The 27,574-nt window shown below is 44.2% G+C and overlaps 1 protein-coding gene across 1 annotated transcript; it reads right to left on the reverse strand.

Moving 5' to 3' along the window:
* Positions 1 to 7,457: 7,457 nt before the first annotated feature.
* On the reverse strand, positions 7,458 to 23,691 carry LOC112259365 (ras-like protein family member 10B). Its single transcript, XM_024434074.2, has 4 exons — positions 23,411 to 23,691; positions 21,660 to 22,054; positions 15,088 to 15,269; positions 7,458 to 7,960 (listed from the first exon to the last, which is right to left on the reverse strand). The coding sequence occupies exons 2-4, from the start codon at positions 21,879 to 21,881 to the stop codon at positions 7,690 to 7,692; spliced, it is 675 nt and encodes a 224-aa protein (XP_024289842.1). The 5' UTR covers positions 21,882 to 22,054; positions 23,411 to 23,691; the 3' UTR covers positions 7,458 to 7,689.
* Between the last annotated feature and the right edge of the window lie 3,883 nt (positions 23,692 to 27,574).

Raw genomic sequence — 27,574 nt, forward strand, 5'->3', positions numbered from 1 at the left:
CTTTTCCAGCATGATGGAGCACCTTTCCAGAAGGCAAAAGTGATAACTAAGTGGCTCGGGGAACAAAACATTGATATTTTGGGTCCATGGCCAGGAAACTCCCCAGACCTTAATCCCATTGAGAACTTATTGTCAATCCTCAAGAGGCGGGTGGACAAACAAAAAAACACAAATTCTGACAAACTCCAAGCATTGATTATGGGAATGGGCTAAGAATGGGCTGCCATCAGTCAGGATGTGGCCCAGAAGTTAATTGACAGCATGCCAGGGCGGATTGCAGAGGTCTAGAAAAAGAAGGGTCATATCACTGCAAATATTGATTCTTTGCACCAACTTCATGTAATTGTCAATTAAAGCCGTTGACACTTATGAAATGCTTGCAGTTATACTTCAGTATTCCATAGTAACATCTGACAAAAATATCTAAAGTCACTGAAGCAGCAAACTTTGTGGAAATTAATATTTGCGTCATTCTCAAAACATTTGGCCACGACTGTACAGGTACTATAGTATACTACATCATTTTGGATGCATCAGACCACACAGAGTGGTGGTGAAAGATTATCAGCATTCAGTGGAGCATTTACCTCAACAAATATACATTTTTTCAATTATAATGCTCAGAAATTTGGAGGTCAGATTTCCACTTCAATGTTGACTCCCAGTAGCTCTCCACTCACAAAGGAACACAAACAGAGGCAGCGGGCAGACACAGTCGGACGTCTCACAGCTGCTGCCCACATTACACCAGGATCCGTTCTATCAGAGCACAGAAGATAAACAGAGAATCTCACCAAGACCCACAGACCCAGTATTGATACAAGGCTGAAAACACACATCCACACATATTCTCAAAGACACAGATAGACATTAACACCCTCGAACACAGTCACGCAGCATGAGATCGGACACCTTTGGTGGCTGAAGCCACAAACTCTTTTGCCAATGTATTTTTTATGTAAGATTTGAAAGTTTTAGATTCATGATGTATGTGTGTCTTAAGAGCTGAATCACAGATAATTAACTTTGAATAGATTTTTGAAAATGTAATTGTGCAAGGCATTCTCTTTTTAATTGACCTCTGCCTCCCAGGAGTGACCCTCTCATTAAACAGTTCTGCGGGTCGCTACTTTAGCATCCTCTGATTGCTCCACTTCACCTCAGATGCTGTCCTCGTCACCTTGTGTGTATTGAGTTTTGTGGCTACAGACTTAGAAATAACCCTCTGGTGAAATGCTGCTTGGAAGATCAAGTCTGGAGCTATTAATATCCCTGTCAAAGCTGCAGCCCGTAGCACTAAAGCAGCTGTGCTTGTTCCTCATCCGCTCGCTCTCGCGTCATGCTCCTCGCCTATGAGTTGACTAGGAATACTCCTTCAATTACCGCCACTGTCTGTGGGGCCGGCCAGCGAGACACACACACACTGGGATGAACTGTACTAAGGAAGAACAATACATACGGGGACATACCAGGGATCAGCATCCAGTAGCCTTGAACTCAAATTCAGTCGTTTTTTTCAGCAACTTAATTTCTCAAAACAGGCACGTGTTGAGTTTGTTGAACAATTGATTGGTTTGAATACAGCATTTAAACATCTTCTAATTCACAACTGATGGTTATTTCCTTGTGACGCCCCCAGGTTCAATATACCCCTCCAGTAGATCACAATACTCCAGGGCTTCCTAGTGGCACAGCGTTCTAAGACACTGCATCTCAGTTTTAGAGGAGTCACTACAGACCCTGGTTCGATTCCAGGTTGTATCACAACCGGCCATGATTAGGAGTCCCATAGGCCGTCATTCTAAATAAGAATTTACTGACCTAGTTAATTAAATAAAAGGTTAAATAAAAATACAGATATTTTAGACACCACCTCGCAATACCAGCATAATGGTTCTCATGGGAAGGGGCATTCATTCAGACCTTGGGAAATTCAACAGGTATCCTGAAAATAAATGATTTTATTGGAATGGTAAGATATGATACAGGCAGTGGAGGAGGGAAAAGTATCTAAGTCAATATGACCTGTGGGGTAAATTCAAGGCAGTGGTCTTTATGAGATTTATAGAGTCGGTTGAGTTTCTCTAGCATGTATTATAAACCAGACAGACCTACCTGTGGAGTATCAAATTATTATGACATAATCATGAAACAGACCAGCGAATAGGATGTCTGTGCCCTTCGTAATTATAGCTTCACATCAACACAGTGCTATTTCTCATTCATCTTTGTAATCATACACAGTCAGGTAGCTCATCAGCATACAGTATATAAAGTAATTTTATATTTAGGAAGAGGATCGTTAAAATCACAGGACATGACAGTAATTCAGTGCTGTTCTGATTTCAAGGGCTGTTACAGACATTTGAGGCTCTCCTTAAGCAATGTGATTGCCCAGACACAGATCAAATACTTATGCCACCTGGCAGTTTGGCAGTTTGTCAATATCATGAAGCAATCTTCTTATAGTATTACACAAATCTTGTTCCACTCAAACACTCTCTGTCTTATACACAAGTGGTTCTAGTCAGGTAGGCTAGTATCTGCATTGTATTCTGCATAATAGTATTGTCCTTTCATTGAATGCAACCTTCTAGGAACAAGTGTATCCTATATTTCCCCCTTATTGCAAAACAAATTCTAGCTTACTGTTTTATCAAAGGTTGCCAGGATTCAAGCAGGGAATGTGTATTTATTGCTGTATTTAGCAGTTTAGAGAACCTGAACAGGCCGATATGTTGGCAACAACTGTCTAAAGTATTTAATTACATTTAGACCTGTCACGCCCTGACCTTAGAGATCCTTTTTATGTCTCTATTTTGGTTTGATCAGGGTGTGAGTTGGGGTGGGCATTCCATGTTTTGTGTTTCTATGATTTTCTATTTCTAGGTTTTGGCCGGGTATGGTTCTCAATCAGGGACAGCTGTCTATCGTTGTCTCTGATTGGGAACCATACTTAGGTACCCTTTTTCCCACCTGTGTTTGTGGGAAGTTAACTTTGTTTGATGGCACATAGCCTTAAGCATCACGGTTTGTGTCTGTATTGTTTTGTCTGCAACATCTACTATTAAAAGTATGTATGCTCACCACGCTGCACCTTGGTGCTCTTTTTCGAACGGCCGTGACAAGACCTCTTTTTATAATATCTCATTATTAACAGGCAGGTATCAGGGGTTTGGTTTGACTTGTGTTTGTAGGTACAAAGTGCCTTTCAAAAGTTTCAGACTGGATTCCTTCACATTTTATTGTGTTACAAAGTGGCATTAAAATTGATTTATAAAAATGTAATAACTAAAATATAGTCGTTGCATAAATATTCAACTCCCTAATGCATTACAAGTCAGAAACACCTTTGGCATCGATTACAGCTGTGAGTCTTCTTGGGTAAGTCTATAAGAGCTTTGCACACCTGGATTGTGCAATATTTGCTCATTATTCTTTTCAACATTCTGTCTAGACCGCAATTTTCAAGTTTTGCCATAGATTTTCAAGCTTCTTTAAGGCTCTATTCAATCAGATCCGCTTTAGCCGACATCCACATAGCGGTTGTTTTGACGGTGTTGGAACTGCGTTAGAGATGTCAGATCCACAAGTGGCTCTCTGCATTGTACCTAAAGCGGACATTGTCATTGGCTGCATGGAGTGGCATTAACAGAAATCCCATGCAGCCTTGTTTACAAGTTGGAACACTGGTATGTGAGATGTAATCTACACCACCTCAATTAGGATAATAGAAATCCTCATTATTTTGTTTAATCATTTTCACACTACTCAGATTTGAATGATCCAAAGTAGTTCCACCTCTGACATTGCCAAAACATCCGCTATGCAGGTGTCTGCTATCACCGGTTAACGCTTGATCTGATTGAATCTAGGCCCTAAGTTAACTGGAACTTGGCCTCTCAGGAATATTCACTGTCTTCTTGGTAAGCAACTCCAATGTAGATTTGGCCCTGTGTTGTAGGTTATTGTCCCACTGGAAGGGGAATTCCTCTCCTAATGTCTGGTGTAAAGCAGACAGAAGCAGGTAGAATTTTTTTTAATCACTTTCTTGTTGTTGTAATTTTTACTACCTTTTTCTCCCCAATTTCGTGATTGCGATCTTGTCAAGAGAGGCGAAGGTCAAGTCATGCGTCCTCCGGAACATGATCTGCCAAGCCGCACTTAACACCCGCTCACTTAACCCGGAAGCCAGCTGCACCAATGTGTCGGAGGAAACACTGTTCAACTGACGACCGAAGTCAGCCTGCAGCTGCCCGGGCCCGCCAACAAGGAGTCGCTAGAGCACGATGAGCCAAGTAAAGCCCTCCTAGCCAAACCCTCCCCTAACCCGGACGACGCTAGTCCAATTGTGCGCCGCCCTATGGGACTCCCGGTCTGGGATCGAACCCCAGGCTGTAGTGATGCCGCAACACTGCAATGCAGTGCCTTAGACTGCTGCGCCACTCGTGAGGCCCTGAAGCAGGTTTTTGTCTAGGATTTTGCCTGTGCAAACACACTCCATCCTGTTTCTTTTTATCCTGAAAAACTCCCCAGTATTTTATTCTGTATACTTGAATTCTTCTTTTCACTGTCATTTCACTGTCATATTGTTGTTGATCCATCCTCAGTGTTCTCCCATGACAGCCATTGAACTCTGTAGCTGTTTTAAAATCCCCCATGGCCTCATGGTGACATCCCTGAGCAGTTTCATTCCTGTCCTGTGGCTCAGTTCAGAAGGATAACTGTGTCTTTGAGTCTGGGTGGTTTAATACATAATCCACAGTATAATTATTAACTTGACCATGCTTAAAGAGATATTCAATGTCTGATTTGTTATTGTTACCCATTTGATTGAGGGACCTTACCGATGTTGTATATATGGAGGACAGATTAAGGGTTAGTCATTAAAGAAATCACATCAACCCCTATTATTTCACACAGAGTGAGTCCATGTAACTTCTTATGTGATTTGTTAAGCCAACTGTTACTCCTGAACTAATTTAGGCTTGCCTAAACAAAGGGGCTGAAAACTTATGCAATGACTATATTTTTGTACTAAATTTGTATTTATCTTTATCTTCTTCCACTTTGACAATAGAGTATGTTGTGTAGATTGTTGACAAAACAAATAACACAACTTTATATACAATACATCCAGTGCCTTGCAAAAGTATTTTGTCGCATTATATTGTGTTAAAAACCCTTATCATGTGCATCTACAATTGTAGATTTATGATGTACAAGGTTGTGTTTGCGGTTGGAGCGTAAAAGTTGGATTGGATTTGGTGATATTACTCCAAATAACATATCACCATCCTCTTTGAAGTTCACTACGCTTGTTTAAACCTCCGCCAAGGACTAGAAACCCTGATGTAAAAAGTGATGTGTCCTCAGTAAATGAAAGAGACAGTTCTCTGGTAAGGACGGTCAGTGTTTTGTAAGCTATTAGAAGATTAAACACTGTGTGGGACACTGTGTCCCTACGGTTGTTTGTTTTGGTTTCTGAAGGCGTGAAGGAGAGGGTCCTTTGCGATTGGCTTAAATTGAATGACAGTTGGGTTCTTTGTTTTTGCTTGTAGTGTTTGAGTGGTTGGGTATGGAATTCGTAATGCTGCCTTTAAGGATTTTACACTCAAGTGTACACCTTCAAGACATGTCAGTGCAGAGAAAGAGAATGCACTGAGCCCCAGGAGCGGAAGGATCCGTCTGCCTGTCCCCGCATCAGTAGATGCCAGCCTCAGTCCCACTCCAAAGGGGGCTTTGACATTAGCAATGTCATACATTGATCAACACCCGGGTTAATCAAACAACAGATGCTGGAAAGTTTCTTTAGTGCACTTGGATGAGTTCAAAATTGTACAGCCACGGATTTTGGTTGGCCTCCAAGTCAAGAAAAGATCAAAGACACTTTACAAAGATGGATAGGGTAGTACTCTCCATCTGATCAAGTACAGTGGGGCAAAAAAATATTTAGTCAGCCACCAATTGTGCAAGTTCTCCCACATAAAAATATGAGAGGCCTGTCATTTTCATCATAGGTACACTTCAACTATGACAGACAAAATGAGAAAAAAATCCAGAAAATCACATTGTGGGATTTGTAATGAATTTATTTGCAAATTATGGTGGAAAGTAAGTATTTGGTCACCTACAAACAAGAAAGATTTCTGGCTCTCACAGACCTGTAACTTCTTCTTTAAGAGGCTCCTCTGTCCTCCACTCGTTACTTGTATTAATGGCACCTATTTGAACTTGTTATCAGTATAAAAGACACCTGTCCACAACCTCAAACAGTCAAACTCCACTATGGCCAAGACCAAAGAGCTGTCAAAGGACACCAGAAACAAAATTGTAGACCTGCACCAGGCTGGGAAGACTGAATCTGCAATAGGTAAGCAGCTTGGTTTGAAGAAATCAACTGTGGGAGCAATTATTAGGAAATGGAAGACATACAAGACCACTGATAATCTCCCTCGATCTGGGGCTCCACGCAAGATCTCACCCCGTGGGGTCAAAATGATCACAAGAACGGTGAGCAAATATCCCAGAACCACACGGGGGGACCTAGTGAATGACCTGCAGAGAGCTGGGACCAAAGTAACAAAGCCTACCATCAGTAACACACTACGCCGCCAGGGACTCAAATCCTGCAGTGCCATACGTGTCCCCCTGCTTAAACCAGTACATGTCCAGGCCCGTCTGAAGTTTGCTAGAGAGCATTTGGATGATCCAGAAGAAGATTGGGAGAATGTCATATGGTCAGATGAAACCAAAATATAACTTTTTGGTAAAAACTCAACTCGTCGTGTTTGGAGGACAAAGAATGCTGAGTTGCATCCAAAGAACACCATACATACTGTGAAGCATGGGGGTGGAAACATCATGCTTTGGGGCTGTTTTTCTGCAAAGGGACCAGGACGACTGATCCGTGTAAAGGAAAGAATGAATGGGGCCATGTATTGTAAGATTTTGAGTGAAAACCTCCTTCCATCAGCAAGGGCATTGAAGATGAAACGTGGCTGGGCCTTTCAGCATGACAATGATCCCAAACACATCGCCCGGGCAACGAAGGAGTGGCTTCGTAAGAAGCATTTCAAGGTCATGGAGTGGCCTAGCCAGTCTCCAGATCTCAACCCCATAGAAAATCTTTGGAGGGAGCCCCAAAACATCACTGCTCTAGAGGAGATCTGCATGGAGGAATGGGCCAAAATACCAGCAACAGTGTGTGAAAACCTTGTGAAGACTTACAGAAAATGTTTGACCTCTGTTATTGCCAACAAAGGGTATATAACAAAGTATTAAGAAAAACTTTTGTTTACTGACCAAATACTTATTTTCCACCGTAATTTGCAAATAAATTCATTAAAAATCCTGCAATGTGATTTTCTGGATTTTTTTTCTCATTTTGTCTGTCATAGTTGAAGTGTACCTATGATGAAAATTACAGGCCTCTCTCATATTTTTAAGTGGGAGAACTTGCACAATTGGTGGCTGACTAAATACTTTTTTGCCCCACTGTATGTCGTCATGTATCAGCAGCAAAACAGAGGGGTGTTTAATACTGTAGTTTCACATTGGGCAGAAACGTGGTCACTCATGGTAGTCAGTCACAGTGATCATCAATAATTCTCAGCTGTTCCTAATGAGGTTTTCTGTACCAATGGCCCTCAATGCCACTCCGGTGCCCGTCCCTCGTCACTGAGTAAATCACATGAGGGCGCAGCGTTCGTTCCTCAGTGCCCGTTGAAAGCGAATGGTGGCATGGACGTGTTTGCAGCGGGCACAGACCACACTGCGCATAGCCTCCCCGAACAGCAGCAGCACGTGCCAGTTGTACTTAGCTGAACACTCCACGTAGCCGCACTTCCAGTTCTTCCTAACCAGGTCGGACACGTTATGGCGGGGGAAGACACGCCCCCACTGCAGGTCCCGTTTGTTTCCCACAATCAGGATGGGCGTGTCGCCTGTGCCCACCACCCTGGAAAAAGGAAAAGAGAGACAAAAACAGTGAGAATGAGAGGTTAAACACCTGTGGTCAGCTAAAGCCAGGCACACACAGTGGTTCCTTTTCTGTAGTCATTTAAACAGAAACACAGCATAACATAAAAGCAAGGCTTAGCTATGACTGACAGGTTTGTACCCCAAGATTTTAACCTTCACACCCAGTCAAGAGAAATCTGAAAAAGATATCCTGAGGGGTTTTTATGATGTTATAGTTGATGCTATTAAAGCAGAGTTATCACATCCCCTGCCCTGTTAACCCTGGCCAAAATTGACTCTTCGTAAGGAGAGAATAAAGGGCTGTTTCTGGATATATTCATGACCAAAAACCCAGACATTTTCCACAAATTTACTAACGAAAGTACACCTTGACAGAAACCTTGAGTTATTGTCGAGGGAAGGTTTAAAATCCCACAGATCCCCATCTTGTCAAAGTAATATGCTGGTAGCTCCTACAGAGGAAGTTTGAAACCTTGGGTTTCTGAGGTGAGTGTTCATTGTGTGTTTTTCTCTATTCTCTGTTGTGGCTGACTGTAATTCCCCATCTCTCCTTCACTGCTCCACTAGGCTTGGTTAATGCATTTGTTCTGTCTACAGCGCCTGGCTTTGTATGGAATCTTACTGACAAGCTGTCACCGGGCTCTCCCTGCTATCCCGGGACTCATCGTCAGATAAACGTGAGTAAAACCCAGGGTGTCACTCTCCTCTCCCCATCCCCAAGCCTCTGCATTCAGCTTTTGTCTCTTCCATATGATGATAGTTCCCTCTTTTCTAGGAAATAAATACCTTTTCCTAAGCTGTCAGTTCCTTAAAAGCAAAAGGCTCAATTTTAACAGTCTGAACAACATGATGGTGTGGGACAACAATATGTGCAAAAGACAATGGAGGGAGATTGTCCACTCTGCTTCTCGTATTGATTTTTAAAAAATGTAGACCACTGCTCCAAACGTTGATTTTACAAGAATTTACTGCTAAAACCTTTAGCATGGAAATCTAACAAATTAAATAATTTGTGTGTAATAATAATAATAATAATAACTGGGTGAGCCCACGCCATAGATGGATGACTGGGAGATGAATGGCTGTGAAAGGAGCTGTCACTGACACCATTAGCCTCTGTGTAGCCTTGGCCACGTGGCGCTGTCAGAGTGGGCGCTAACTGAAGGCCTCATGCTCACACACCATGTGACAGCAGCCAACAAGGCTGATGTGACAACTACACCTCACATCCATCACTGCTGCCAATGACAGGTAACCGTCACCCTGACCCTACGGTCACCTCTGGAACAGCTGTGACGTCCACTTTGACATCCCAGTGCCACGAAGGTGATACGATTTGCAAATTCAAAAGGAAGCATTATTGACTTTCCAATAACTGAGGCCGAGAGGATTGTTTAGGCCAAATCTACAATAACTCATATGCCTTGATACATTTTCACCATGGTGTGTTATGAAGAATTACAACTAATTTATACTACGTTAGATATTACAAGGTCTTTATTACAATAGCAGTTTGAAATCCAAGATGGCGTAGCAGTCAGGCGTCTTTGTTTTCGTCTTGTCGTGTCCCGTGTATACATCTTTATATATATTTTTTCTTCGCATACATTTTTAATGTTTTTCTTAACCCCAACTTCAACATACTCTCCTGCAACCCGCCTCACCCAATGTGGTATGGTTCTGCTATTTTCTTTACTTTAGAACCAGAACCCCCAACAGCAGCTAACTAGCTACTAGCTAGTAGTCAGCTAGCCACTGCTAGCAATCATCAGCTAACCTTTAGCCCGGCCAACTCCTGCCAGTCTGCACAGCATAATTCAACCCAGAGCTTATCGGACTTCTTTTTCTCCATATCTCCAGATTCCTACCGCAAGCTCTGAACCTCTTCACCTGGATCATCGCAGCTAGCTAGCTGCTATCCGATTGGCTTCTCCTGGCTAACATCTCTGTCCTGAAGCAAGCACCAATTAGCTTGGAGCTAGCCTATGCTAGACCCATCTCCCGGCTAGCTGAAGAGGTCCATCAGCCACTCCTTGGGCTACAATACCTATTTTGCCAATTGGCCAGGACCCTTTTTACTGCCGATACGGAGCCCCGCCGATCCATCACGACTGGACTACCGACTGGACTACCGACGTAATCCGCCCAAGGTTTTTTTTTCAACAGGCTCCTTCGTTGCGACGTCCCCTGAATGCCCATCTGCTAGCCCCGGTCCGCTAGCTGTCTGAATCGCCATGTCTCCAGCCCGCCCAGCTACTCACTGGACCCTATGATCAATCGGCAACCTTTGCCTCTCCCTAATGTCAATATGCCTTGTCCATTGCTGTTTTGGTTAGTGATTATTGTCTTATTTCACTGTAGAGTCTCTAGCCCTGCTCAATATGCCTCAGCTAACCCTCTTGTCCCACCTCCCACACATGCGGTGACCTCACCTGGTTTAATTGTCCCTAGAGACAATACCTCTCTCATCGTTACTCAATGCCTAGGTTTACCTCCACTGTATTCACATCCTACCATACCTTTGTCTGTACATTATGCATTGAATCTGTTCTACCGCGCCCAGAAACCTGCTCCTTTTATTCTCTGTTCCGAACATACTAGACGACTAGTTCTTATAGTTCTTACTAGTTCTTATAGCGTTTAGCCGTACCCTTATCCTACTCTGCTCCTCTGGTGATGTGGAGGTTAATCCAGGCCCTGCAGTGCCTAGTTCCACTCCCATTCCCGAGGAGCTCTCATTTGTTGACTCCTGTAATTGTAAAATCCTTGGTTTCATGCATGTTAACATTTCAAGCCTCCTCCCTAAGTTTGTTTTATTCACTGCTTTAGCACACTCTGCCAACCCTGGTGTCATAGCCGTGTCTGAATCCTGGTTTAGGAAGGCCACCAAAACCCCTGAAATTTCCATTCCTAACTATAACATTTTCCGACAAGATAGAACTGCCAAAGTGGGTGGAGTTGCAATCTACTGCAGAGCGAGCCTGCAGAGTTCTGTCTTATTATCCAGGTCTGTGCCCAAACAATTTGAGCTTCTACTTTTAAAAATCCACCTTTCCAGAAACAAGTCTCTCACCGTTGCCGCTTGCTATAGACCACCTTCTGCCCCCAGCTGTGCCCTCAACACCATATGTGACTTGATTGCCGCCCATCTACCTTCAAAGTTTGTGTTAGGTGACCTAAACTGGGACATGCTTAACAGCCCGGCCATCCTACAATCTAAGCTTGATGCCCTCGATCTCACACAAATGATCAATGAACCTACCAGGTACAACCCCAAATCCGTAAACACAGGCAACCTCATAGATATCATCCTACCCAACCTGCCCTCCAAATACACCTCTGTCTTCAACCAGGATCTCAGTGATCACTGCCTAATTGCTTGCGTCCATAATGGGTCTGCGGTCAAACGACCACCCCTCATCACTGTCAAACACTCCTAAAACACTTCAGCGAGCAGGCCTTTCTAATCGACCTGGCCCAGGTAACCTGGAAGGATATTTACCTCATTCCGTCAGTAGAAGATGCCTGGTTATTCTTTAAAAGTGCTTTCCTCACAATCTTAAATGAGCATGCCCTGTTCAAAAAATGTATAACCAGGAATAGATATTGCCCGTGGTTCACTCCAGATCTGACTGCCCTTGACCAGCACAAAACATCCTGTAGCTTACTGCATTAGCATCGAATAGCCCCCACGATATGCAACTTTTCAGGGAAGTTAGGAACCAATGTACACAGGCAGTTAGGAAAGCAAAGGCTAGCTTTTTCAAACATAAATTTGCATCCCACAGCACAAACTCCAAAAGTTCTGGGACACTGTAAAGTCCATGGAGAATAAGATTAGCTCCTCCCAGCTGCCCACTGCACTGAGGCTAGGAAACACTGTCACCACCGATTAAATCCACTATAATTGAGAATGTCAATAAGCATTTTTCTACAGCTCCCCAAGCTTCTCACCTGGCCACCCTACCCTGGTCAACAGCCCTGCACACCCCCACAGCAACTTGCCCAAGCCTCCACCATTTTTCCTTCACCCAAATCCAAATAGCTGATGTTTTGAAAGAGCTGTAAAATCTGGATCCCTACAAATCAGCGGGGCTAGACAATCTGGACCCTCTCTTTCTAAAATTAATCAGCCGAAATTGTTGCAACCCCTATTACTAGCCTGTTCAACCTCTCTTTCGTATCGTCTGAGATACCCAGAGATTGGAAAGCTGCCACGGTCATCCCCCTCTTCAAAGGGGGAGACACTCTAGACCCAAACTGCTACAGACCTATATCTATCCTACCCTGCCTTTCTAAGGTCTTCGAAAGCCAAGTTAACAAACAGATCACCAACCATTTCAAATCCCACCGTACCTTCTCCGCTATGCAATCTGGTTTCCGAGCTGGTCATGGGTGCAACTCAGCCATGCTCAAGGTCCTAAATGATATCATTACCTCCGTCGATAAGAGACAATACTGTGCAGCTGTATTCATAGACCGGGCCAAGGCATTCAAATCTGTCAATCACCACATTCTTATTGGCAGTTTCAACAGGCTTGGTTTCTCAATTGGCTGCCTCGCCTGGTTCACCAACTACTTCTCACATAGAGCTCAGTGTGTCAAATTGGAGGGCCTGTTGTCTGGTCCTCTGGCAGTCTCTATGGGGGTGCCACAAGGTTCAATTCTCGCGCCGACTCTTTTCTCTGTATACATCAATGATGTCGCTCTTGCTGCTGGTGATTCTCTGATCCACCTCTAAGCAGACGATGCCATTCTGTATACTTCTGGCCCTCCTTTGGACACGGTGTTAACTAACCTCCAGGCGAGCTTCAATGCCATACAACTCTCCTTCCGTGGCCTCCAACTGCTCTTCAATGCAAGTAAAACTAAATGCATGCTCTTCAACCGATCCCTACCAGCACCTGCCCGCCAATCCAGCATCACTACTCTGGACGGTTCTGACTTAGAATATGTGGACATCAAATCACATTTTATTAGTTACATACACATGGTTAGCAGATGTTAATAATGAAATGCTTGTGATTCTAGTTCCGACCATGTAGTAATATCTGATCCTTGTTTCCTACCCTCACCACCTGGGGGCAGCCCGTCAGAAAATCCAGGACCCAGTTGCACAGGACGGGGTTCGAGACCCAGGGTCTCAAGCTTAATGACGAGTTTGGAGGGTACTATGGTGTTAAATGCTGAGCTGTAGTCAATGAACAACATTCATATATAGGTATTCCTCTTGTCCAGATGGGTTAGGGCAGTGTGCAATGTGATTGCGTCGTCTGTTGACCTATTGGTGCGGTACGTAAATTGGAGTGGGTCTAGGGTGTCAGATAGGATGGAGGTGATATGATTCTTGACTAGTCTCTCAAAGCACTTCATGATGACAGAAGTGAGTGCTTCAGGGCGATAGTCGTTTAGCTCAGTTACCTTAGCTTTCTTGGGAACAGGAACAATGGTGGCCCTCTTGAAGCATGTGGGAACAGCAGACTGGGATAGGGATTGGTTGAATATGTCCGTAAACACACCAGCCAGCTGGTCTGCGCATGCTCTGAGGACGCAGCTAGGGATGCCATCTGGGCTGGCAGCCTTACGAGGGTTAACACGTTTAAATGTTTTACTCACGTTGGCTGCGGTGAAGGAGAGATCGCAGGTTTTGGTAGCGGGTCGTGTCGGTTGCACTGTATTGTCCTCAAAGCAAGCAAAGAAGTTGTTTAGTTTGTCTGGGAGCAAGACATCGGGGTTCGCAATGAGGCTGGTTTTCTTTTTGTAGTCCGTCATTGACTGTAGACATCACCGATGCACTTGCTAATAAACTCGCTCACCGAATCAGCGTATACATCAATGTTGTTGTTCGACGCTATCCAGAACATCTACAAATACCTAGGGGTCTGGTTAGACTGTAAACTCCACTTCCAGACTCACATTAAGCATCTCCAATCCAAAATTAAATCTAGAATTGGCTTCTTATTTTGCAACAAAGCATCCTTCACTCATGCTGCCAAACATACCCTCGTAAAACTGACTATCCTACTGATCCTTGACTTCGGCGATGTCATTTACAAAATAGCCTCCAACACCCTACTCAACAAATTGGATGCAGTCTATCACAGTGCCATCCGTTTTGTCACCAAAGCCCCATATACTACCCACCACTGCGAGCTGTATGCTTTCGTTGGCTGGCCCTTGCTTCATATTCGTCGCCAAACCCACTGGCTCCAGGTCATCTATAAGTCTTTGCTAGTTATAGCCCCGCCTTATCTCAACTCACTGGTCACCATAGCAGCACCCACCCGCAACAAGCGCTCCAGCAGGTATATTTCACTGGTCACCCACAAAGCCAATTCCTGCTTTGGCCGCCTTTCCTTCCAGTTCGCTGCTGCCAATGACTGAAACGAACTGCAAAAATCTCCCTCACTAGATTTAAGCACCAGCTGTCAGGGCAGCTCACAGATCACTGCACCTGTACACAGCCCATCTGTAAATTGTCCATCCAACTACCTCATCCCCATATTGTTATTTATTTGATTTACTTTTCTCCTTTGCACCACAGTAATCTCTACTTGCACACTCATCTTCTACACATCTATCACTCCAGTGTTTAATTGCTATATTGTAATTTGCTTTAGGTCACAGTTGTAAATGAGAACTTGTTCTCAACTAGCCTACCTGGTTAAATAAAGGTGAAATAAAATGGTTCTTTCAGACTGTGACTCAACTTATTTTATTATGGTAAGATAACCACTGTGAAAGACTATTGTTGTAACAAGTGAGTGAATGTCTGCTGAGTGTCTAGTGTATAGTGAGTTTCTGTAGAGTGGGTGTTGTTAAAACTGTTTTCATCACACCACTCCACACTGCCTTTCGCTTCCAGCAACATCCATTGGATACCGAATTCAAAAGAACTTTTGTACAATAGAGAAACAAATACAATAGAGGAATTGTGAAGAAAAGCCAAAGTGATTATGAAGACACTTGACCATGGCAGTCTGAGCCACTCATGTTGATTTCAGTCCAAATGTTAAACAAATGTTCTCTGTGCGTGTGGCGGTGGGGGCTCCTGATTGCATAGCTGGAGCTGGTCCCTATTTGTCATGCAGGCCGTGTCCTCACCTGGTCTCTAGGATCTGCTGGCGCATTGTCTTGACGTATTCAAAGCTGTCGAAGCAGCAGATGTCATAGACCAGGATGTAGACGTGAGCGCTGCGGATTCCTCTGCAGCAGGTGTCTGTCCACTCCTGGAGGAGGGAGGGGGGGAAGAAGATAGAAAAGTGAAGAAAGGAGAATAAAAATGTCTAGAATAACATTTTAGCAAGAATAGAAAGGGGAAGAAAGGAGACAGGAGGGAGGAAAGAAGACATAGGGAGGTCTCTCATTACGAAGCAACACAAATTAACCTTCCCTTTGTCTAGTAAAATCTGATGGCACTGTTTTAAAAATGTTTAATTTGTCTGGGGATGTTATTTTAAATAGATGCATGGAGACCAATAGTTTTCACATATTCTGTACACACTCATGCACGCACACACACACAGCTTTTGTGAATGATTTTAGTCTAGTTAATTTGTTTAAATGACTTGCAACATAGCTTACTGTCTGATCAATATGACCAGAACACAATCTGCTCTCTTATTGAATTCAAACTTTTTGTAATTTAATTTCTGCTTTATAATTGGCTCCTCACTGTGAGAAATATTGTTTGCAAGCTAGGGCTTGCCTTGGATAGCTTTTCAAAAACACCTCAAGCACTTCCACAGTGCAAATGAAACACTGATTACTTTATAAATCAACCTGGACTCAGAGCATTTCGTATAATTATTCTGTACGCAAATCCGAGACACTCCATTTCATAAGATATGTTTAAGAATTACAATTCATATTATAAAATACGAAATTGCAAAACATACAATAAGTTACACATTTTAAAAATGTGTTATAAGTTACGAATTTGACGAATTTGCGAAAACATACAATCTGTAACAAATGTGCTAAACGTATCATATGTTACAAATTATAGCAATGTGACTAATGTTAGCTAGCTTGCTAATGTTAGCTGTATGTGCGTGTTGATCAGGCTGTTGATTGTGGCCTGTGGAATGTTGTCCCACACCTCATCAATGGCTGTGCAAAATTGCTGGATATTGGCAGGAACTGGAACACGCCATCATACATGTCAATCCAGAGCATCCCAAACATGCACAATGGGTGACATGTCTACTGAGTATGCAGGCCATGGAAGAACTGAGACATTTTCCGCTTTCAGGAATTGTGTATAGATCATTGTGACATGGGGCCGTGCATTGTCCTTGTGGTAAAAATTATGTAGGTAAAACAAAGCGCAAATTAAAAGTACGTATCTCAGAGCATCGTAGCACCATTAGGTGTAAAAACTTTACTTATCCAGTTGCGGCCCACTTCTTGGAGGCAGGCCCTCGATTTCGTCTCTGCGTTATATTGGCATCGCACATGTCACCCTCCCTAGGAGAGGGGGTGACCTTGATAATTTATTGTTAAAACAAGAGGCTGCCTGGATCTTTAATTTAAAGACCCTTGCGCCCTTCGGTCTCAACGTAGACTTTGATCTGAAGCCATTCTTGTGATTATTGTGATTTTGCCATTGTAATTGTTTGTAAACTTGTGTAGTTAAATTAATCTATGATAGTATGCTATCCATTTGTTTGTATGCTGTTCTTGTATGACATTTTAATATTTGATTACAGACACCTGTGTCTTTTGACACTATATAAATGAGTTATCCCGCAGTGTTTGTGATTATACCCTGATGAAGACAGCTTGGCTGTCGAAACGTTGGTATTACATTTTTGCATCTGAGCTCCTAGAGTATGCGGCTCTCTTTTATTTTCATGGGGCCGTGCATTATCATGCTGAAAGGTGGTGGTGGTGGATGAATGGCACGACAGTGGGCCTCAGGATCTCATCACGGTATATCTGGGCATTCAAATTGCCATTGATAAAATGCAATTGTGTTCTAGCTTATGTCTGCCCATACCATAACCCCACCACCAACAAGGGGCACTCTGTTTGCTCGCCCACACAACTCCATACACGCTGTCTGCCATCTGCCCGGTTACAGTTGAAACCGGGATTCATCGGTGAAGAGCACACTTCGCCAGCATATCAGTGGCCATCGATGGTGAGTATTTGCCCACTGAAGTCGGTTACGATGCCAAACTGCAGTCAGTTTGTGCAGAGATTCTTTGGTTGTGCAAATCCACAGTTTCATCATCTGTCTGGGTGGCTTGTCTCAGACGTTCCAGCAAGTGAAGAAGCCGGACGTGGAGGACCTGGCTGGCGTAGTTACACGTGGTCTGCGCTTGTGAGGCTTGTTGGATGTACGTTTATATTTTTGTTCACTGTAAATGGAGTGTATCAGATTTACGTACAGAATCATGTGAAATGCTCTGAGACCAGGTTGTATAAATTTTCAGTAGAGTGTGAAGTGATTGAAGTTTTACCCCAAACAGGGGTTCTCTTTGAATTATTTGTTTCAATATCTCACAGTGGGATTCACCAGAAACTCTAAGTAGTTCGAAGAACCAATCATACACATCTGTCTGACCCAGACAGGTCGAGTGGCAAATGAGGTAGCTCCTCCCTTAATACTAAAGAGCCACTCGGCCGCCCTCTGATCATTCTCTTCTCACAAAAGAGTTATACTCTAGCTAGCTCTCCTCTTCTGTGTTGGGTGACTTTACATAAAGGAAGGTTTTCACTTCGGGTAACAATTAGCTTCGTTGATTTTTATTCCTTTGTCTCCTTAGGTAGCTACTGTAGCATCACACAGCTAGTTGCTGAGACTTAGCTAACTTAGCTGCAGGGCTTAGCTAACCTGGATAGCTAGTCTACCGACTAGCTTTTTTACCTGGAAGGGTAGGATTACTAGCTCGCTTTCTGCTTACCGAATGAGAGCCACACTTTTGTTCATCTCAAGATCAACATAGAGCTAGCTTTCTTTGGCTAACACGAGGCGAAAGCTAGCTACATTCACATTGTAAAAGTAATACTTTGTGATTTTGGCAATGATTTTATCTACTTCCACAGAGTCAGATGAACTCGTGGATCAAAAAATGTATGTCTGTGTGCAGTTTAGAGCAAGTTGCTAACTATCATTAGCGCAATAACTGGAAGCCTGTGGGAATGCTAGCTGTTCCTGTAGACTTCCAATCATCACGCTAACGCTAGTTGGCATTGGCATGTGAAACTATCGCTAACTTCCTTTATACTGGATGCAGAGACATAAACATGGAATCCACGAGTTCATCTGTCTGGGGAAGTAGATCAAGGGCTTTAGTGCCAAAATCCTGAAGTATCCCTTTAAATAATTAGGTTATCTGGTTAGCACTATGGTAATTAGCTATGCTACTAGCCCAAGTGGCGAACGTGAGTTACGTTTCCCTTTGTTCTACATTTCCCTTTGATAGCCGTTTTTTGGAGCCATGGAGCCTGCTAGCTCAGCCCAATGGGTACCGAGCAAGACCCCGGCCCCTGTCCCAGCACAACTGTGCCCATACGGAGCAACCATAGCTGGCAAGGAAGTCTGCCTAGGTCTCGAACACGCAGAAGCAGTGTTCAATAATCCCCAGTCATGCATCCATTGTGCTTTTTTTTTTACTGCTAACACTCTCCGGCAGTTTTTTTGCTGCCAGAGAGTGTGCTGAGCAGCCCTATGTGGCTCATCTCACACACTGCCTTCGGGTAGGGAGACTACTTCACAGACCCAATGGCGATGGCGAGGGCATGACCAACCTCCTCCAAACAGCAGAGGAAGAAGAGCACGAAGAGGTGCAAGCTGTTACCTCTAGTCCCTATTTCACCCTTAGCGGAGCATCGATGGCGGATGATAGATATTCGCTCCTTGATGTCTGCAAACAGGCAGCGACCAGACTCAATATTGAGTGCCCCAAACTCATGGGGAGTGGCAGCGCAGAGATGGGCTGGTACGATGGACGGAAACTCCCCTCTCGCACCGCCCCAAGCAAGCAACTCCTCCCAGCTATCCCAGCTTGCATAGCGGAAGCCAAACGCAATTGGGACAAACCCTCGACCGACAAGGTCCAAACCAGACTTTTTGCCAGCATGAATTTCAAGGACATGGAGGAGCTGGGCCTCGGCAAGCCATCGGTGGTCGAGCCATCACTGGCCAACCACCTCAAACACAGTTCCTCGTCGCTAACAGGCACTTCTCTCCCTGGTAAGAGGGAACACTTCTTCATGTCCATCTACCAGAAGGTTTACATGTCTACCGCACGTCCTATATGGCAGTTGAATGTTACAACCATACTGCTGGTTTATCAGACCGATTTGATGCTAGAGATGCATAATCTCCTAGCTATCAAAAAGCCTAACCCAGACCAATTCGCTGGCACCAGGGCTTTCCGCAGGAGGCTTCCAGTGACACAGCATGCACCGACCCCACAGTTCGGATTCCCAAACAGGCACCGCCAATAGGGAAACCTGTAATTTTCTGCAGCCGCATCGAGGTCCCGCCCATTTGATTCCCCTGCAGGGAAGAAGGGGTGCCCGACCTAGGGGTACGCTCCCTGGTGCAGAGAAGGGCAGCCAACAGTTCACTCCAAGTTCTGGCCTGCCACCTCTCCAGTGGAGCACAGACTCTTGGGTAGAACCCTGCCCTTTGTGCTGCGACCCATTCTAATGCGTTCACTCTCAAGGAAGATGGAGGGAATCTACTCTACCCCTGAGTGCCCGTTATGCCACGGCTCTCCCCCCGGCTCAAGTTCAAGCAGAATTTTGGACTCAGCAGCGACTGGCGACTCGGCACACATACTAAAGCAGAAAATCTCCTCTTGATTATGCAAAGAAACAATCGGGCTATACATGCGGCAGAGAGCCACCTTGGCTTCTACACCCGGTACTTCCTTGTTCACAAAAAAATGGGAGTAGTTCTCCCCAGTTCTGGGGCGATGGGTGCTAAACAGCTATCTGACAAAGTTGCATATGCTTACATTCAACATGCTGTCTCTGTCTTTTCATTGAGGTGACTGGTTCACCTCAGTCGACCTGCAGGACAGGAGGTTTTTAAGGTTTTCTTTTGAAGGCAGTCTATGAATACCATTTGGGATTGCGCTAGCTCCCTGAACGTTCAGAAAGTGTGTAGAGGAAACATTCACACCACTGAGAATCAAGGGGCTGAGGTGTCCTATACAGATGATTACCTGCTTTGCAAGTGGTACCAAACACAACGCATATGGTTCAAGATCAATCAGAAAAGGATCTATTTGGTGCCAACTCAGATAGTACCAAGGCGTAATGCTGGATTCTCTCTCGGACACCCTCGGAGGACTGCATCATGCCGTTCTGATAGTGCCTCTCCTTGTTCAACAGGAGGCGCTCGGTCACGTTCAAGACATACCTCCGAGTGCTGGGGTTGATGGCATCCACTATCTCAGCAGTACCTCTTGGCCTACTGAGGATGAGAAACTTCCAGGGCTGGGTTTTTGCCCAACCTCTGTGTACAGGGTGTCACCAAACTACCAGATTAATCCGTGGGACTGCCAGATGGTGAAGCGTGATTCATCACTCCAGAGAACGCGTTTCCACTGCTCCAAAGTCCAATGTCCTTTATACCACTCCAGCTGACGCTTGGCATTGTGCATGGTGATTTTAGGCTTATGTAAGGCTGTTTTGCCATGGAAACTAATTTCATGAAGCTCCCAACAAACAGTTATTGTGCTGAAGTTGCATCCAGAGGCAGTTTGGAACTCGGTAGTGAGTGTTGCAACCAAGGACAGACGATTTTTATGCGCTACGCTCTTCAGCACTTGGCCATCCCATTCTGTGAGCTTGTGTGGCCTACCACTTTGTGGCTGAGCTGTTGTTGCTCCTAGACATTTCCACTTCCCAATAACAGCACTTACAGTTGACCGGGGAACCTCTAGCAGGGCAGAAATTTGACGAACTGACTTGTTGGAAAGATGCCACGTTGAAAGTCACTGAGCTCTTCAGTAAGGCCATTCTACTGCCAATGTTTGGCTATGGAGATTGCATGGCTGTGTGGTTGATTTTATACACATGTCAGCAACGGGTGTGGCTGAAATAGCCAAATCCACTCATTTAAAGATGTCCACATACTGTTGTATATACAGTGTATTTGAACTTGAGGAGAAATTACATTCCAGGTGAATACAGAGAGCAGGTTGTCCTCTTATCTACTCCTGTCAGATCTACAGTGCCATTCTAACACCTGGATAGTTTATTTTTGAACCCCCCTTGAACTTTGCGACCTTTTGCAAACGCCCAATTTTTCAGTTTTTGATTTGTTAAAGAAGTTTGAAATATCCAATAAATGTCTTTCCACTTCATGATTGTGTCCCACTTGTTGTTGATTCTTCACAAAAAAATACAGTTTTATATCTTTATGTTTGAAGCCTGAAATGTGACAAAAGGTCGCAAAGTTCAAGGGGGCCGAATACTTTCGCAAGGCACTGTATGTGTGTGTGTGTATGTTATGCAAATGTAGATACATTTAGATAGCAGGGAACAGATAGCATCAAAGCAGAAGGAAACCACTCTATTAAGATGAACTCACTGACAGTGGCTTCCTCTCCTCATCTCCTGACATTAAATTGGACCTTTCACCTTGCTACAATGTCTAACCTGCCATACACATCAGTTCCCATCACTATTGTGCTTCAGTGGGACAGTACCTGCAGTGAGCTGCAGGGGAAGCTGGTGATTGCAGGATAGTCGGTGATCTGCAAGTTGTGCACGTGGCCATTGAGCACGGCAGCCGACAGGTGGACCTGGCGGGCACGGCTGGTTGCCGGGACAGGCTCCTCGCTGTAGTCATCGTGGAGGAAGCGCTGCACGATGGCAGTCTTGCCCACACCCTGCGCCCCCAGCACAGCGATGCGGAAGGGAGGGGGCATGCTGAGCCCCCCTTGACCCCCTGCCGACGTTCCGCCCCCTTCCCTGTTCTCGCAAACCACCGGCTAGTGCATTCAGGGTTGTGCAACGCATAGTCCCCACGGGTGCAGAGGCAGGTGTGGTGGTGGGGTGCACGCTCAGCCCCATTCATAGGCCACCAACACCCCCTATCATACTAGAGGATTGGGGGAGGAGAGAGGGTAGAAAAGGGAATTGGGGAGTGAGAGGTAAAGAGAGCGAGGGGGAGGTAGTGGGATTGGAAGAGCGAGATTTGAGAAAGAGAGTAGGAGGTTGACAGAAAAGGGGAACACACCAAACAGATATGGGTTATTTAGTTCATTTGGGGCTTAAAGATGCACTGTGCAGAAATCGCTCCACCATTTCCTGGATCACTCTGTACTTGTACATGAAAGTAGAGGTTCTTTTGTAAAGTGCATTATTTTTACCACTGCATGCCTTTCATTCATCTACAAAAGGGAAACAAAAGCACTATGCTGCTAAGCAACCAACTAAAAATAGAAATCCTATACACAAGGACACTGAGAAGATTAAATAAGATATTCTGTGAAAACCAAAGACGTCACTGTGCACTCTGAATGAGATTGACAAAATTGTAAGCTTGAATGAAATGTGACAAAATATTTATTTAGTCACTTAAATCAGTGTATTGTCTTCCAGATGGTTTATTGGAGATGCTACAACTCCCCCTTGCCGTTTTGGAGCCAGTAGAGCTAGACTAGACTAAGATTTATTTTTGAACAGCTACATGCACTGATCCCATTAATTACTTGAAAAAATGTTGAGTGATTAATCTATGAAATGAGCACAACTACAATAATCTCTCTAAATTTCATAAAATTCCCACCAATACTATATCTGAAGCTGCATAATCATCATTAACTTATTTTTTTAGAAGACAACAATCACCATCCAAACAAGTTGTCATTCCAACAAATTAAATGGAAAATCTGCAGTTGCTACATCCATTCTTAGATTTTTTTATTAATGATATATAACCATTGATTCTTGAAGAATAACACTTAGTATACTGTATGCCTCGCGAGCTTAGTTCAACTGTCTTACACCATCAGAACCCAAATATATAGGCCTACCCGAATTAGTAGACTAATATCTAATATCATCCAAAAATTACACGGAACCGACATGAGTAACTGCGCAAAGACATACTCACCAACGTAGAAACTAAATGCACAAAATGAATCAACATTGGGTGAAAGAATTCCAGTAGCCTAGTATGCTATTTGATCAAGCAAAATAGCACAATCACATATTTAAAAAACAAAAAAATGTTGCCACCATCTTTTGATAGGCTTTATGGTTAGCTGATGGGTTTTCATGAAATGCAAAAATAAAGGCATCAGAATTACATCCCAACTTTGTGAGAATAAAAGCAGATAGATCTGTAAAAAATTAAGGATAAAATTCATCTAAATAGACCACCTTAGCTGCATCTCTAAACAACTCCATATCAGTAAACATCATTAGAAATAATAGGCTACTACAATCTTACCGTGCGCACAAGTATGGAGTTGATGCGGTGAAATGTGTAGATTCCAAAGTGCTGCTGCGGATACACCTGCGGTGATGCTGATGTGTGTATAACCTCATTCGTTGGCTTCCCACTGAAAGATAAGTGGCTCAGGTGGATACAGTGAAGAGTCCTAAAGATAAAACGTCCTCTCTCGATAGTGGAGAGGCGGCACGCGTTCTAAGCGCCTGTCAGATATTACAGGCAGCAAAAAGGGGTAAGACCTTAAAGTGTGTAGGCTAATGTAGGGCTATCACATCACGTCTGCTGTAGATTCATTGTCAGATGAGATGTTAACAACCGACAGCCGATATGTTGTGAATAATCTAGCCTTTTAGGGAAAGGTCGGTCCGCACGAGAATAAAAAGGGTTGCCACTGTCAGAGATGTGTGTCAGATAAAGGTAGGTTAACTGAAATTTGAGTTATAGTCCTCTCTTTTTAACATTTCCAGAACACTTGGGAGTTTTGAGGAATTTTTAGTGACCCTGTGTGCGACACATAAACCAGCGGGCTTTGCTTTTTTGACTATTAAAAATAATACTGAAAATATCCATGTGGTTCTTACATCAGAAGTAGCCGACATGCATTGATTTTCCATCTGAATAGCCTAGGTCGTTGACTTTCTTCTACAGTATTTTTATTTATTTAACTAGGCAAGTCAGTTAAGAACAAAGTCTTATTTACAATGACCGCCTAGGAACAGTGGTTTAACTGCCTTGTTCAGGGGCAGAACGACAGATTTTTACCTTGTCAGCTCGGGGATTCGATCTAGCAACCTTTTCGGTTACTGGTCCAACGCTCTAACCACTAGGCTACCTTAGCATTAACTCAAATGTGTTGAGAAACATGTGAACCCGATGGGAAGTAAGGAGGCTGTTTCTTAGCAACAGTATATTTTGACACTGTTGCTAAGTAACCACGTGCCACATACCTGTCTGGCCCAAGTCACCTTTCACAATCTTTTACTTAGTGGTGCACAACTCCTGGATTTTGGAGTCGAAAAAAGTAGACTCTTGCTCGACTCAGACTCCTGTGGTTGGAGTCATATGAGTCGACTCTTGCTCGACCTCATTATTGCAGTCCTACTAGGAAGACTACATTTACGTTCTAGAGGACTGACATGCGCATGATGCTGCCCATTTGTCTATAAAATGTCTACTTTGTTTGAATAAAGAAGGTGATGTGTAGGTACTATAATATTTCAGTGATATTTCTGCTGTGTGCCACCTTGACGGATTCCATGGGAGGATGCCGAGCACTCTACGCTGATAACCCTATGTTTTAGCCCTATTCGGACGGGTATTAGGGTCTTGTAGCCTAACTATAATCAAGCATGTTCATTATTCCAGAGGACGATTCAAACAGGATTCGTTTTTCCAAACTGCCCCCTGTAATTATTTAAAAAAATGTTTTATTAAATGTACACTTATTACGGAAGCCTGGAGGTTTTGTAGACCTGAAGATATTTCAACGTGAAGTCTAGATTATACACTGCTCCAAAAAATAAAGGGAACACTAAAATAACACATCCTAGATCTGAATGAATGAAATATTCTTATTAAATACTTTTGTCTTTACATAGTTGAATGTGCTGACAACAAAATCACACAAAAATTATCAATGGAAATCAAATTTATCAACCCATGGAGGTCTGGATTTGGAGTCACACTCAAAATTAAAGTGGAAAACCACACTACAGGCTGATCCAACTTTGATGTAATGTCCTTAAAACAAGTCAAAATGAGGCTCAGTAGTGTGTGTGGCCTCCACGTGCCTGTATGACCTCCCTACAACGCCTGGGCATGCTCCTGATGAGGTGGCGGATGGTCTCCTGAGGGATCTCGTCCCAGACCTGGATTAAAGCATCCGCCAACTCCTGGACAGTCTGTGGTGCAACGTGGCATTGGTGAATGGAGCGAGACATGAGGTCCCAGATGTGCTCAATTGGATTCAGGTCTGGGGAACGGGCGTGCCAGTCCATAGCATCAATGCCTTCCTCTTGCAGGAACTGCTGACACACTCCAGCCACATGAGGTCTAGCATTGTCTTGCATTAGGAGGAACCCAGGGCCAACCACACCAGCATATGGTCTCACAAGGGGTCTGAGGATCTCATCTCGGTACCTAATGGCAGTCAGGCTACCTCTGGCGAGCACATGGAGGGCTGTGCGGCCCCCCAAAGAAATGCCACCCCACACCATGACTGACCCACCGCCAAACCGGTCATGCTGGAGGATGTTGCAGGCAGCAGAACGTTCTCCATGGCGTCTCCAGACTCTGTCACGTCTGTCACGTGCTCAGTGTGAACCTGCTTTAATCTGTGAAGAGCACAGGGTGCCAGTGGCGAATTTGCCAATCTTGGTGTTCTCTGGCAAATGCCAAACGTCCTGCACGGTGTTGGGCTGTAAGCACAACCCCCACATGTGGACGTCGGGCCCTCATACCACCCTCATGGAGTCTGTTTCTGACCGTTTGAGCAGACACATGCACATTTGTGGCCTGCTGGAGGTAATTTTGCAGGGCTCTGGCAGTGCTCCTCCTGCTCCTCCTTGCACAAAGGCGGAGGTAGCGGTCCTGCTGCTGGGTTGTTGCCCTCCTACGGCCTCCTCCACGTCTCCTGATGTACTGGCCTGTCTCCTGGTAGCGCCTCCATGCTCTGGACACTACCCTGACAGACACAGCAAACCTTATTGCCACATCTCGCATTGATGTGCCATCCTGGATGAGCTGCACTACCTGAGCCACTTGTGTGGGTTGTAGACTCCGTCTCATGCAACCACTAGAGTGAAAGCACCGCCAGCATTCAAAAGTGACCAAAACATCAGCCAGGAAGCATAGGAACTGAGAAGTGGTCTGTGGTCCCCACCTGCAGAAACACTCCTTTATTGGGGGTGTCTTGCTAAATGCCTATACTTTCCACCTGTTGTCTATTCCATTTGCACAACAGCATGTGAAATGTATTGCCAATCAGTGTTGCTTCCTAAGTGGACAGTTTGATTTCACAGAAGTGTGATTGACCTGGAGTTACATTGTGTTGTTTAAGTTTTAAAAAGTTTATTTTTTTGAGCAGTGTATATTTTTTATTTAACCTTTATTTAACCAGGTAGGATAGTTGAGAACAAGTTCTCATTTGCAACTGTGACCTGGCCAAGATAAAGCAAAGCAGTTCGACAAATACAACAACACAGAGTTACACATGGAATAAACAAACATACAATCAACAATACAGTAGAAAAATCTAAATACAGCATGTGCAAATGAGGTAGGATAAGAGAGGTAAGGCAATATGCAAAGTGATACTGGGGAGCAAAGAAGCAAGATAAATAAATAAATACAGTATGCAGATGAGGTAGATTGGATGGGCTATTTACAGATGAGCTATGTACAGGTGCAGTGATCTGTGAGCTGCTCTAATAGCTGGTGCTTAAAGCTAGTGAGGGCGGTAAGAGTCTCCAGCTTCAGAGATATTTGCAGTTCGTTCCAGTCATTGGCAGCAGAGACGGCCAAAGGATGAATTGGCTTTGGGGGTGACCAGTGAAATATACCTGCTGGAGCGCGTGCTACGGGTGGGTGCTGCTATGGTGACCAGTGAGCTGAGATAAGGCGGGGCTTTACCTAGCAAAGACTTATAGATGACCTGGAGCCAGTGGGTTTGGCGACGAATATGAAGCGAGGGCCAGCCAACGTGAGCATTCAGGTCGCAGTGGTGGGTAGTATATGGGGCTTTGGTGACAAAACGGATGGCACTGTGATAGACTGCATCCAATTTGTTGAGTAGAGTGTTGGAGGCTATTTTGTAAATGACATCACCAAAGTCAAGGTTCGGTAGGATGGTCAGTTTTACGAGGGTGTTTGGCAGCATGAGGGAAGGATGCTTTGCTGCGAAATAGGAAGCAGATTCTAAATTTAATTTTGGATTGGAGATGCTTAATGTGAGTCTGGAAGGAGAGTTTACAGTCTAACCAGACCCCTAGGTATTTGTAGTTGTCCACATATTCTAAGTCAGAACCGTCCAGAGTACTACTCTCGGGCGGGCAGGTGTGGGCAGCGATCGGTTGAAGAACATGCATTTAGTTTTACTTGCATTTTAGAACAGTTGGAGGCCACGGAAGGAGAGTTGTATGGCATTGAAGCTCATCTGGAGGT

The sequence above is a fragment of the Oncorhynchus tshawytscha genome, linkage group LG09, assembly GCF_018296145.1.
Source record: "Oncorhynchus tshawytscha isolate Ot180627B linkage group LG09, Otsh_v2.0, whole genome shotgun sequence".
Taxonomy (NCBI): domain Eukaryota; kingdom Metazoa; phylum Chordata; class Actinopteri; order Salmoniformes; family Salmonidae; genus Oncorhynchus; species Oncorhynchus tshawytscha.